Source organism: Sinocyclocheilus rhinocerous, unplaced genomic scaffold, assembly GCF_001515625.1.
Source record: "Sinocyclocheilus rhinocerous isolate Xijiao unplaced genomic scaffold, SAMN03320098_v1.1 scaffold12, whole genome shotgun sequence".
NCBI lineage: Eukaryota > Metazoa > Chordata > Actinopteri > Cypriniformes > Cyprinidae > Sinocyclocheilus > Sinocyclocheilus rhinocerous.
In genome coordinates, this window is record NW_015626394.1 from 194,652 (window position 1) to 209,412 (window position 14,761).

The window sequence follows — 14,761 nt, forward strand, 5'->3', positions numbered from 1 at the left end:
ATATATTATATATATATATTGACCTATGGTGAGAAGCAATATATAAATAACAGAGTCGTGGGTAGAGGTTTAAAGAGAGAAAGAACCCAATGAACTGGAAAGTGCTGATATACCTTCCGACTGAGATCAGATAAACACTCCAATATGCACTGCTTTTCTAGCTTAGATTTTTTTGTCTCGTTTCCAGCCAAAATATCAAAAAAGGCAATAATATACACTAACATAAAACACTGCTGCTCTTTCGGGTTTGAACCAGAACGGTCCAACAGACTTCCTGTGCCTGTTTACATAAACTACAGCGTACTGATAACAGATTCTTCACCGCAGTAGCAATTCAGTTACTTCACACAATTTTTATTTGAAATCAGCACATATTTAGTCAGCCTCGTATCAACATATATATATATATATATATATATATATATATATATATATTGACCTATGGTGAGAAGCAATATATTAGAAATCATTTTCACTCAGAAATTGTTAGTAAATTTCACAATTAATTGCAAAGAAACAGCAAGTAACATACATGAATTAAACATTAATTTTTTGTAAAACATACTCGAATAATCTTCAAAAGATTTTTACAGTGTCCGCAAGAATGCATGCAGATAAAGTTGGAAATACTTAAATCCAACTTTATATTAAAGGTAGGGTAGACAATTTCAGAGAGGCTAGCAATAGTAAGCTAGCTTTGAAAGCATAAGATCCCACCCTCCCTGCAAATCACTCATTTGAAATCAGCACATATTTAGTCAGCCTCGTATCAACATATATATATATATATATATATATATATATATATATATATTGACCTATGGTGAGAAGCAATATATAAATAACAGAGTCGTGGGTAGAGGTTTAAAGAGAGAAAGAACCCAATGAACTGGAAAGTGCTGATATACCTTCGCCTGAAATCCTGTCTCAAACACGGTTTCCTTCCAACCATTTTCCTGTGGGGCAAAGAAAGGATGCAATTTCTGACACTGACAAAGGGCATTATCAGCATGAAAAGCCATAAACATTTTTTTTTGTTTTCAAATGGCAAAAGTGACATTAGGTCTGTCAATTTAACAAATTAATTTAGTTCAATTATTTAAATTCACAATTTATGAATTGCTGGACTGTAGGCCATTGATAATCTTACACTAACGTTCAAAAAGTTTGGGATCAGTAGGATTTTTTTGTTTTTTTTATGCAGCATTAAACTGTAAATGCATCACAGTTTCCACAAAAATATTAAGCAGCACAACTGTTTTCAACATTGATAAAAGAAATGTTTTTTGAGCACCAAATCAGCAGATTAGAATGACTTCTGAAGGATCAAGTGACACTGAAGAGTGAAGCTTTGAATAAATTACATTTTAAAATATATTCAAATAAAAAAACAGTTATTTTAAACTGTAATATTATTCGCCAATATTACATTTTCACTGTATTTTTGCTCAAAAACATTTAAAAATCGTACTGATCCCAAACGTTTGCATAGTAGTGTGCTATAGAAATAAAATGAAAATAATGGCTTCAAAAGCCACTTCTTATAATGTATATCTACAATATCCATACTTTGTTTATCTGCCTTAATAATTTTATGTTTATTCATTGGTATTGTATATGCGATTATATGTGATTATTTACTTTTTCAATTCATTTATATTTCTACTAGGCCGTCAATTGATTTTCTTTTCTTTTTTTTTAAACAACTGACAGCTTAATAGAAACAGAAATTAATTATTTAAAAATCTACAAAAACTTTTTAAGTTAATTACAAATGAGGAATTAAGCACAAATGTTAAAATCAAAGACGCAAATAGAATATCCTGTCTATTTCAAAGTGCGAGTGGCATGCTACTGGTTTGATACACCCTTTGCTTTGTCCAGACAGCTTTAGTGAGACCTCTCTACCTCAGTGAGGAACAAATAGAAGATCTTGTCACTGGACAGGACTGGGTGTGAGGCCACTCTGAGCAGGAAGTTCTCTAGTCCAACCCTACGCCTCTCCACAAAGTCAGGGTCCATGTTGTCTGCTGACAGCTTGTGCCAAACAAATTCAGCCTGTTGCAAAAAGTATGAAGTTACAGTGCATGAATTCAAATCACATTTACAAGCAGTAGTAACCAAGGCGTCTTGTTTGCATACCCGTTTTTCAGGCAATGGCGGAACCACCGCAAATGGATAGGTAACTAACAAATAGTTTCTAAGCAGCTCAAACTCGCTGTAACGCTTCCACAATGAATCTAGGACAGGATTGGTCCCTTCTGAGGCAGCATCCACCGGCCTAAAAACACAGAACAAATGAACATACTGCCAGAAGTGGAATGAAATAGCCTTTCAATAAAAGGTTTGGTATAAACTTTGATATATACATCTCTGGAAAAATAATAAAAACACTTCTGTCACGAAATGTGGAGTTGGTTTAAGCTAATTTCTAAACAAAATTAATCTGAAATCTGAAGATCTATGGGGTTTCAAGTTGTGGTTCTAGTTTATGAAAGTAGTCATTTTAAGGGCCTTTTCAAACACATGCCAAAGGTTTAACAGCGCTGTGTAATCTTGCTGAATTCCCAGTGCATAAAGACATGAATGATGCTAATTTAGGAGCAGAACTCTACTAAATCACACTGCAATGAAGGAGCATGTATATGAACTCTCCTGCATTAATTAAAGATCACTCCAGGCAGGGTCAGTACCGGGGGGGGTGGTCGGTAGAAATTTCCCCCTCGGGAGAAATCACGTGATTTCTCTGATCAGGGCAATAATCAGGCATCCCACAACTTTTTAACCAATGAATTTCAATGACTTTTCCAGTCCATTTTTAGTGGTCAACAGATAAAATCAAAAAAAGTGGCCAATGCAATTCCAAAATACATAAATGAATTATTTTTTTTCAGTAAGTCTTTAAGAAATTAATACTTTTATTCAACAAGTATGTATTCAATTGATCAATATAATATTACAAAAGATTTCTATTTCAATTAAATGCTGTTCTTTTTTCTATTCATCAGTTTTGGAAAAAATGTATCACGGTTCTCAACACTGATAACAATGAGACATGTTTCTTAAGCAGCAAATCAGCATATTAGAATGATTTCTGAAGGATCATGTGACACTCAAGACTGGAGTAATGATGCTGAAAATTCAGATTTGCCATCACAGAAATAAATGACTTTTAAAAATATTAAAATAGAAACTGTTATTTTAAATTGTAATATTTCAAAATATTTCCTTTATTATTGTATTTTTGATCAAATAGATGCAGCATTGGTGAGCATATAAGACTCCTTTCAAAACCATTAAAAAAATCTCCAAACTTTTAAATGGAAGTGTACCCACAGATGTTTCCCCCAAAATATTGCACAATGCGATAACAGACTATACATTAAATGTATTTAATTATTATTCAATTATGAATCATTTTAATTAACTTCTTTTTAAATTAATTAATTTATTATTTTCAATGACATAAATATTTTACAGCTTAGTACAGCTATAAACTTTACGTAGTCCATGAATTTTCCAGGCATGGAAAAAACACTTTTTAAATTGTAAAATTGTTGGAGCCCTGAATAATTCAGATGGAAAAATGCAAAATAAATTAAGAGATACAGGGAAGGAAATATACATGGGGGGAGAGGGGGAACACTGAAGAAAAATGGGGAGACTTTGAAATTAGAGCTTAACTTCCTGAGGGCTCCAGGGAAGAAATGGGAGCTCATAATGTGCTCCATGCTAATAATCCATGATGAAATCAAAGCACAAGGAAGGTGAGGATTGGCTGAGAGGCATTCTCCACTCAGACTGTAGAACTTTTTCCAAGATCAGTGGCACCAAACTGCTCTCTAAAGCCCACTGTTTGCATGTGCAGTATGCTAGCAACACCAAGGTCATGGGTTCATTTCCCAGGGGATGCACTGGTAAAATTTAAAAAAATCTTCAATGCAATGCAAGTCATTTTCAATAAAACCTCTGACAAACACATAAATGTTCATGTAAAAACGAAAGGTAACTTTTTGCATGAACAAGCACCATTCTAATTTAATTAAGAAAATGTGAAAATCTAGTTATGCTTTTCCAGTTACAGGACGGTATCAAAAAACACATTTGAAAATGTCTTGGTTAAAGACAGTGATTTAATGAGTTTGACCGACCACTAAGTATTGTTTTTGAATCATGTGATAATATGTTACTGCACTCTGGCCAGTGTGTGCGTGTTTGGCGCTGCTGGAAACACAGACGAAGCACATCTGCCTGAAGCGCTGACTCATCACCCTCTCCAGAACGACACGTCCCTCTTTCCAACACAAAGCTTGGTGGGGTGACGAGAGTGAGAGCGAAAGGTGAAAGTGACACTTCTGTTGCATGTCACTTCCTGTCCAATGGGATACTCCTGTTTTGTTTTACTTGATGTAGAAAGAACATTAAAGTGACAGTTCCATGCACAGGAAGAAAATGTCTAGTGTAAATATTTAAATATGAAGTGGACTTAAAGAGAGGAAATCCGATGGTCTCTACCAGTCTGCTGCAGCTTCCACAGTTTCTGAGCTGGTCTAGCTATGCTGTATATGACTCCTTCATATTTTGTGTTCAGTTCATAGTTCATTCTGACAGTCAATGTGTAAACCTGCTTTATCTACAATAGGTTATTCGCATTCACAAAGAAAATGCACATTATAACCAAACGGATCTTTCGCAATGGCTAAAAATGATTAGTTTAGGTAGATCCACACTTCCAGCTGTAAACTGACTGCATCCAAACCCCTGACCTTCATTATCATGTCAAGAAAGGAACATCTACTGTACAATACTTGTGACATGGTAGGGTTTAAATGGCTCCTAGACATCTTTAAAGAACAAGTATTTAGTTAATACTTGTGTCTAGTATTGGCTCGACTACAGTATAAATATAATTTCTATCAATAGAAACTCCATAGTATAATTATTCGGATTGGATGGAGGTAGATCTTAATGAAAGCTTGCAGTCGATTGTAAAAAGGGGCAGAGTTTATATGAACAAAATGACAGGAGAAATCCAGCATATGACACCAGAAAGAAGTCGTTTTATGACATTTAAAAATTACACGGTAAAAAAGATAAATGAAAAAATGAAACGCATGCATGAATGAATTGTCGCGATGAAATCAATAGCATGCATTTAGAAAATATACTACCAAAAAAGGATTTACTTAAACAATTTTCAAGCAGAGTTTATATGAACAAAATGACAGGAGAAATCCAGCATACGACACCAGAAAGAAGTCGTTTTATGACATTTAAAAATTACACGGTAAAAAAGATAAATGTAAAAAATGAAACGCATGCATGAATGAATTGTCACGATGAAATCAATAGAATGCATTTAGAAAATATACTACCAAAAAAGGATTTACTTAAACAATTTTCATTCAGAAATTGCTGGTAAATTTCACAAATAATTACAAAGAAACAGCAATAAACACATTTAATTAAATGTGAAATTTTGAAGTAGAAAGACTAAAACAGCACTTTCTTGTAAAATGTACTCAAATCATCTTTATTTACAACTATTTTTCACAGTGTATATAGGGTGAATTTCTATTTCATGTCAAATTTAACGCTACTGTAAGTAATCAATCAATTCATTCAAATCTTGATTCTCAAAAAACCTGACACAGCAATATGGGCACAACCAATGTGTGATTTCGGGATGGGACTTTTCGAAAACATTCATTACTTTTGTCATTCTGGTGAAATTACACATTTCACCTTTAATGATGCATTGTAGTACTGTGAAAGTGAAGTCAAGTGACTTACCTCGTCTCTATAAGATACACTGTATAAGTCTCCTGCATGTTGACGGCATTCTTCCCAGTCCTCTTCTCTGCTTCAGCCACACTGATCTCCATCTTCTTCAGAAGACTTGTCCCTTTTTCAACCATCTGTAAATTTTGGTCCAGAGAATCCCCAATGTTCAATACCATTACAGTACCATTATGATACGTTCAATGCAAAAAACAAAAAAACAAAAAAAAAAGGTTGAGGACACTTTTCGATACTGAGGTTGAGATTTTAGGTATTACATTTTTAAAAAGATAATGATGTCTATGCTTTGAAGATCTTATTAAATGGGTTGACGAGAAGAGTTTTCTCTCCTGTGTTGACATATTTCCTTCTGAAACAGGAAGTCTAGACATATCAAAGAGTTCCTCCCTTTCCAAAATAAAAAAAAAAAAGGCCAAGAGTCTTTAATTTATATCTCTGACCTGAACCATGATCAGTTACCTTTTATTGTTAGGCAGAGGCAGGTGGTATAAAAAGGAAGGTATTTACAAGTTTGTGTGAAATCTCCTGCTTCCATTTTCTCACAATATTAAATGTTTTCCATGCTAATAGTATTGCTCAGTACGAGTAAACACCATCAGATACAAACATAATGTGACCAACAAATATTTATTATAAATCTAGACAATGAATTAATGAATAAATGGAGACTGGAAGATGGTTTCACACTGATTTTCAGCAACTTGACAGGAGGTTTTAAGTTTTACGTGCAATAATGTCATAATATTGATAAAAAGAAAACCAAATTAAATGATACATTTGAGTTAATAACACTATTGTGATCATTTCTGATCACTTTCTCAATGTAAGTTGCTATATTAAAAAACTAATAGAAGATATTGGACATATTTTGTCCCATGTCTCAAGCATCGGCCCATTAAAAAATTCAACTATGGAGCGGTAAACAAGATCTATTTGCTGATATATCGATAATCTACAGACTTGAAAATAACAGAATATTCAATATGATGCGGACTGACGTTCGTTATATGAGTGTATGAGACACTGGGTGTTTACAAACTAACGTTACGTGGCAAAGGCTCTTCATTGACCGCATAAAGTGAAGCAACTTTCTACGTATGTGGCTTTACATAAGCATTCTTTATTCCTTATTCTTTTAATTCATAAACACTGTAATTTAAAAAAAAACAACAACAACATGTATGTAGTTCATGTAATGTGTTCGCAGAACCTGCTGATATTTTAGCAATACTGACATAGCCATTCAGGAGCCAAAGCAAAACACTGGACACAGATCACGCGCTGGCGCACGCGACATCTACAAAACAGCACGCCGCATAAAAACAATCAGCTATGGACTTTACCGTGTTCTTTAAGTTGTTTTCCGACTCCAAAGGAGTCAGATCTGTGTTTCCAATCACCGCTATATCCTCGCTTCCTGAATCCGCCATGGTTTACAGTCTCGCGCTTGCGCGTTGGCCACTTTCACTATTTGGGCGTCTGTGCGCGTGCACGCGTGCGTGACAGCCTACAGTGAAACATAAAATGGCATAAATGTTCTTTAAAATTCATTCTCGGTTGAAATTATTGAGATTAATTTAAAGAGTGGCTTATGAAAGGATGTGAAGCAAAATATATATATAAATTAGGTCTATAAATAGCCTAATAATAATTAGGCTATAATAAGCTACTTTCATTAGAATGATTTTAGCTGATTATTTCCTAACTTTACCTGATAAAATAGTTCAAGCATAGTTCAAGTATTTCCTAACTGTGTTTAAAAGTCTCAAAATCACACTGAAATTATTTTTGAATATATTCAGCCTACATTTACAAGAGTTGTAGCGTCACAGCAAAATTGCGCTGAACCTGTCACTTTTTCATATTTTTTCCTTCGTTTAAATTATGCCTGTTGTTATTATTATTATTATTAGCCTATTATTAGACTTTTATAATTATTGAAAGAAAGAAAGAAAGAAAGAAAGAAAGAAAACAAAATTGCTGATAGACTGCACGAACATTGTACTTTTCACTACAAGCTGGTTCATTGTTACTTCTGTATACATTGTGAATCGTGCATTGATAAATGTGAGTTCCTGGGCGGATCCGCTCTCACTCACATCTGGATTAAAAACATCTGGATCCGCCTACACGGAACTCAGTCACACACACACATACACAGTCCTGAACTCTCTTACAGATGAGCTTATCTGTGACTTTGACACGAGCAGATCAAGAAAATAAAGGCATCGCTTCAACGGTTTGGGATCCTCGGATTGTGAGATATTATGGGGCGCGGAGGCTGCAGTGTGTGGGCTCAAACATCTGTTCTTCTGTGTTTCTGTCGTGAGTAGATCTTCACTTCTCTTGATGCTTTCATTGTCTGGAGGCTCCACGCATCAGAGCTTTGTCTTCGAGATTGTGTGCAAAACTTATTTGACAATGATAAGAAATATCTAATATATCTAAACACGACAGAAATCGATTTTACTCTACTCAGATATGGATTGCCACAACCTGGGTTAAACATCTTGGTTAAACAGTTTATTTGAAGTTAGATTCTTGTGTTGACAATTAAACTTACTTCCATGGCATTGCATGAAAAACAATTCTTTTGGTTTTCTGAGATGCTGCAAATGCAAGTTCAAGGGGATCCCAGAATGGTTCTTCTTTGGCATCACTGTGAAACCCAGTTAATATTAAATATTTATACACTATTAGTCCTTGTTTTGAGCCCTACTTGAATTAAAATGTCAAATTATGACCATATCTGTATTGTAAAAAATATTTTAAAAGCTAAAGTATATCACTTTAGAATATATAATATCCATCATATATTCTATATATATGTTTGACATCAGTGAAAACCTTTGTATTTTCAGAACAAACGTAAGATGGAAAAGTATACTAAAAGAGATCCTCATACATGACTATGTTGTGAAACTGTACACCAAGAAACACTCTTAATTAAAAACAGAATCTCAATGGGCATAAAAGATGCCACGCACTGTGACCGCATGAAAACAACACGATGCTAGGAAAGTTCCAACAAGGAAACCAAATCTTAAGAATCTAAATGATCTTTGCACATGCAGCAGGGCCTCCTTAAACGGGTTGGGTGTGTATAGAGTAGCTCCACTTACAACAACAATTATGAACTATTACCATGTGAGTGGAGAGAAGAAAACCATCACCTCTCAGTCTCACTTATCATTTACCATCTGTTGCTTGAAACACCTCTGAGAAAAAGCTGGGTAATATGGAGAGGCCGCTAGTGTAAGTGTGTGCGACTGTGACTAGAGACACTGTACATAAAAATACAAAGACATGCATCTAGGATCCCTTGATGCATCTCTCTGCTTTGTCATCATGATTGCCCACAATGGCAATATTGTAATGACTTAAACAGAGGGTGTGATGCTGACAGGGCCTAACCCAACCCCAATGACCGCTCAGTGGACACAGACACTCCTTTTCTCCTTTGTTTGCCTTGAGTCCAAGAAGTTGTTCTTAGTGGGCATGGGTTTGCATGGTACCCGTGGAGGAGAGGCATCTTGTTTTCAATGTTGATAAATGGTTGATTCTTATTATTTGGTATGAGATAACAGAACATTTCACTGGCAATGCAGAGAGATTGTGTCTTGTAAGTCTTGTAGTCAATTATTTTAACATTTTGAACAGCAGATCTACTGTTTTGTCATTTAAAACCAATTTTAACTGATACAGTATCATTTTATAATATAAAACTGCTTAATATATACATAAGTATTTGCTAAATATGTTTAATATACATTAAGCAATTATATACTTTTTGGTTTATTATTGTATTATATTATTATTACAATTATGTTTTTAATTTACTTTTATTATACAAAACTGCTTAAAATACTGCTTATATGTACAGTATATGTAGTTATATGTATGTTTTACTATTTAGTGTTTTAATAACACCCCTGAGGGTGGTACTAGAAAACATCCCATATATTATAAATTATACCTGGCATAAGATGTAGCATCATACTTATGAATTACAAACAGGGAACAAGAGGGCAAACTTGCTTGAGTGCAAACCAAATAATCGCAGGCCAGCATCTCTTGTAAGCATGCAGCCATTGGTTTTCCCATAAGCACTGAGGGGTTGTGCCTCAAACTTGGCCAGTATGAGTGCTCCTGGCTTCAATTTATTTCTGGAGCAGTTGCTGCAGAGTTTAATTACTTTAAAGTTTATAGAACGGGGGCTTTTGTGCTTAGCCTTAAGTTTTTTCTTCTTCAGTTTTTCTCTCTTTCTCTGTTGTCTCTATCTCCCTTCATGCGCCTCTCCCCCTCCCCCTCTCTGTTGTATATTTTGATGGTTGGCATCAGCGGACATCTGGAAGTCTGTGTCTCTGCTCTTTCCTTTAATACTGTTTACTGTAAAGTCGCTGCTCTCCTTCAGCAAAACGGCTCCCACCCCTCATCTGCTTTTAATAAACAATTAATATTGTCATGATGTGGTAGTATCAGGACAGAGGAGACAGTGTGCGTGGGAAGGAATTCAGGCTTATCCCACTTAACCACAGGAACTCCTGACACTCTCATGAATACACATGCTTTCAGTGATGTGTGCACCAAACCAAATACACCCCAGCACACACATATACACACACCAGGCCATATACTACATTCATCCAAATCCAATTAGAGATTTATGAACTCCAGATGGGTCACGTAGCTCAAAGATTTGCTCTTTAATACCGTCTTGATTGCAGCTGTCATTACAGCTTTCATTCTTATAACTCTGCATTGCAATCCGTTTCATCATTGGACCATTTTGACTGCTTTTACTGCACTCCTTAGTTATTTGTGTTTTTAGGCAATACATTTCCCAGGGCCATCATATACACTTTTTTTTTACACATTTCTTTTGAGTTTAGGCCTAATTTATTATTATTATTATTATTATTATTTTATTTATGGTCATACAACTTTCTTGCAATTATGCATTTTTCATTACCTTTATTAATTTTTGTGTTACGTTTATTAAATGAGAGACTGCAATGAATAATATTTATATTATAAAACAAAAAAAACATTCTGCATACCAAAAATATATTTTTTAATTCATCAGCTGATTGTAAAACAGCTAAAAGGTGGTGGAAAAAAAACAAACACACTTAAACATATTCTGTACATATTTACCATGTTATATATCATTATCATCATTATTTGTCAGCTACCTACAGTACACTATAAGAAAAATGTACTAAATGCTGCCTAGTATTTTTATACTGTGTAAACTATGAAATCTTGTCAGCTGTCCTTATTGCAGTGTTGCAGGCGCAGAGTTTCACCCTCATAAAGACCAACCTCTGTAAGTGGTGTGACCACTCAAGTCCTGTATGTGAAGACAACGTCTGCATGAGCAACTGCAGTCTGACCTCTTACTGTACTCTGGCTGAAGAAGTGTGCGTAGCGATATGGTAAGTCCATAGCTAAATCTGAAGCATGCATATGTGACATGCATTAAAAATTGAGTTTGATAGTGTGAACTTTGTTCTCTGTATGAATACACAAGTATCCCTGTTCTCACACACTTAAATAGCTTAAAATCTCAGCAGAACTTCTGATAACTTCAATAATAGTTTTTTTTAGAGGCAGCATAAATGCCTATATAACTACTGTAACTACTATGTACAGTATTAAACAACAATAAACAACATATGTCATTCATGTACAGTATTTATTTTTATAGTATACTGTACTGACAAAACGAATAATGTGCATCTTTTAACTACACATCGTCATATGAACACTCAGCAACTGCACTGATCTAATTAGTTGTAAGTTAGTTAGTAGTTAATTGATTGTAAGCTGCATGTGTTTGATTCACTAAACAGAACTGGCCCATTAGAGTAATTTATTTTGTTCGGTAGTTGGTGTTCACTGGTTGCGCTTGATGTTTTTGATTTATTAAAAAGAGCCCTCAGACTGTATTTATTTGATTCACTAAAACGAACCGGCCTATTGAAATAAAGCAATAAGCCCCAAGAAGCTGTGGTTTACAGTGAATTTATAACAGCTAAGGGGCGTTGTTAAGCTTGACGTGAAGCGGAGTTATTCCATATACGTAGTAAGGTTTCACAAAATAAAACAGAGCAAATAAAGTGTAATGATATTAATAAAAACATTATTCTTCCGCCAAACAATGTAGTTCCTCAGAATCGGTTGTGGTTGCAACAAAGTGGTTGCCAAGCAACACACAAACGTAAACAAAGGTGTATGTTTGTAGAGTAATTTACAACAGCTTCGAACGTGGCTCAGCCAATCAGAATCAAGGACCGGAACTATCCGTTTTATAATCATTTATTTTGTTCGGTAGTCAGACTTTCCTGGTTGTGCTAGATGTTTTTGATTCATTAGAAAGAACCTCAGTCTGTATTTGTTTGATTCATTAAAAACAACCGGCTCAATAGATTCATTGGTTCGGGAGTCGGACTTCAGTGGTTGCGCTAGATATTTTAATTTTGATTCCTTAAAAAGAACCGATTTATAAGACTAATATTAATCACTGGCCACGCTTACTCTTTTGCACTGCACAACTCAATAAATAGTACAGAAAACTCTGTCAAGAATATTTCAGTATGGTGTTCATTAACAGAAGAATCCACATGTGAGTACCATTATCTGGATAAAATATGTTCTACAAGGTTTGCAATTAAATTGGCAGTACGTTTCAATACAGTTGCACTGAATATGGACTTGGGATATGGGAATATGGACTGTGGTGTAATATGGGTCGCTTTTTAAGAGATTTCCTTCTAAGCCAGTTCCATCCTGCTCAGTCTATGAACAGCTTCTTGGAGAAGCCAATCGAGGTGAACTCTGAGTGACTGCAGTAGAGGCAAGCTGTGCATAAAAAGAGAGGCTCTTCTCTGAGGGGTCAAACAAAGACTCCCCTAATGCTGGATTAACAGCAAACACATTTATAATCCTCAGAAAATTTTAGACTCTGGCATAAAGAACAAAGTGCACCTCTGAGCAGGGATTCCCTGGTTAAATTTTATTCTACATTTCATCAGAGGAACATAAAAAGACTTTTTTCTTGAGCCTGTGTTTATCTTTCTGAAGAATCGGGTCACTTTTTTGACAACTGAAGGGTTTTTTCTGTCGTTATTTTTTTTTCCTCACAGGAAGAAGGACAATGCGAGCGTGAGTGTGCGGACACTGTGTTATAACCCTCAGGATATGCTGGAGAACATAATGCTGGCAAACTACTCCTCCAAAGAGTGTTTGATGACACCTCAGCACTCTGAAGATGGCCTGCTCTTCATCTGCGGCTGTATCGGAGATCATGAGTGCAACGACAGACTCATCTTCGACAAAGGAGTCAATGGTGTGTTCAAATGAATGTTTCAGCACTGCTAACATTTTTGGCCAAAACATTTTGCCTTGCGATACAAAACCATGGCTCTGTTCCAAAACCCAGTGAGCTTCTTAATGTAGGCAGTATTTTAAGGTATTAAAGCTGCATTATTATGACTATGCTGCCTTGTAAAATTCCTTATTTTGTCCAAATTCTAAGGAAGCATCATAGCTTTTTTTTTTTTCATAGAAGGCAGCTGCCTATGTACCAAGGCATTTCTCTGAGGTCTGGAACAGAGCCCATGTGTGCTATTATATAATGATTCCCCTTTGTTTCCCAGGATTCTCAAAGCTGAAGTCTAAAGACGTCATTCCAGTAGTAGTCATAAGCCTGGTTCCACCCCTCCTGGTAGCTGTCATTGCTACCATGGCTTTTTACCTGTACCGCACACGTCAGCCTGGCAAGAAACCGAAAGACTGGGGGCCACGACGCACCCACTACCAGTCTCTAGATCCAGCCGAGGGCCAAGTAAATGGTAGCAATTACCGCGGCAAGCTGCCGTCCCTCAGTGATGGCGTCAATTCAGAAATCTCTTCGACTTGTGCAAATAACCTAAACCACAACACAGAGCAGCTGCCCATCCAGCTGGAGACGCTGGTGGGTAAAGGGCGCTTCGCAGAGGTATGGCGGGCACGGCTCAGTCACAATGAGGGTGGGCAGTATGAAACGGTGGCTGTGAAGATCTTCCCGGCGGTGGAGTATTCCTCATGGTGTAACGAAAGGGCCATATTCTCTGACGCCAACTTAAAACATGAGAATATAGTGCAGTTCCTGACTGCTGAGGAGCGAGGCGGTACTGCTGCCGCCCCCCAGAGGCAATACTGGCTCATCATGGCTTATTATAACATGGGCAACCTTCAGGACTTTCTGACTGGTCATATCCTCACATGGACTGAGCTGTGTTCACTGGCAGGCTCTGTGGCGAGAGGCCTGGCGCACCTGCACAGTGACACAACACCCTGCGGCACACCAAAAGTGCCCATCGCCCACAGAGATCTGAAGAGCAGCAACATTGTATTGAAGAACCACAGCGAGTGTGCGCTCTGTGATTTCGGACTGGCTCTACGACTCGACCTCTCGCTCACCGTAGATGACTTTGCCAACAGTGGACAGGTAGGAAGGAGGGGCAAAATATTGGCTCCGTTTCAAAACCTAATTGAGCTGCCTTGGTGTCTGCTGCCTACATAGGCAGTTGCCTTATAAGGCAGCATCCTAGATGAAATTGAACCTCATAAGTCACTGATGTTTGTAACACTCCATGTAGTTTTTTGCTTGCTAAACCTATGACACAATACGCTGATATGCATATGTACAGCACACAAAAATATTGGGCAAAATAGTGCATTTTTAATTATACTTCATTTTTACCAATACTTTAATGTATAAACTCTAAATGAAAATAAGTACACTACTGTTCAAAATTTTGGGGTTGGTAAGATTTTTTAAAGTTTCTAAAAGAAATTTCTTATGTTCAACCAAGGCTGCATTTGTTTGATTTATATACAGTAAAAAACAGTCGTCAAATATTATTACAATTAAAAAATAAATTACTACTTTAATATATTTGTTAGAAATTAA

The 14,761-nt window shown here is 36.1% G+C and overlaps 2 protein-coding genes across 4 annotated transcripts in view; one reads left to right on the forward strand and one right to left on the reverse strand.

Moving 5' to 3' along the window:
- LOC107714137 (sorting nexin-4-like) overlaps positions 1-7,281 on the reverse strand; it is a 14,297-nt gene extending 7,016 nt beyond the window's left edge. Inside the window, exons 1-5 of the mRNA XM_016519884.1 lie at positions 7,146-7,281; positions 5,794-5,918; positions 2,143-2,281; positions 1,909-2,058; positions 909-956 (exon numbers count right to left, since the gene is read on the reverse strand). Of these exons, the coding sequence (XP_016375370.1) occupies positions 909-956; positions 1,909-2,058; positions 2,143-2,281; positions 5,794-5,918; positions 7,146-7,232 (549 nt within the window). The 5' untranslated portion in view covers positions 7,233-7,281. The remainder of the gene's footprint in view (positions 1-908; positions 957-1,908; positions 2,059-2,142; positions 2,282-5,793; positions 5,919-7,145) is intronic.
- A 677-nt stretch (positions 7,282-7,958) lies between these two features.
- The window catches only part of LOC107714146 (TGF-beta receptor type-2-like), a 13,321-nt gene continuing 6,518 nt past the window's right edge, over positions 7,959-14,761 (forward strand). For 2 of the 3 annotated variants that reach the window (XM_016519893.1, XM_016519907.1), the window contains exons 1-4: positions 7,959-8,127; positions 11,075-11,240; positions 12,951-13,153; positions 13,464-14,296. In XM_016519893.1, the coding sequence (XP_016375379.1) occupies positions 8,070-8,127; positions 11,075-11,240; positions 12,951-13,153; positions 13,464-14,296 (1,260 nt within the window). In that variant the 5' untranslated portion in view covers positions 7,959-8,069. The remainder of the gene's footprint in view (positions 8,128-11,074; positions 11,241-12,950; positions 13,154-13,463; positions 14,297-14,761) is intronic. The other variant, XM_016519901.1, reaches the window with a different exon arrangement.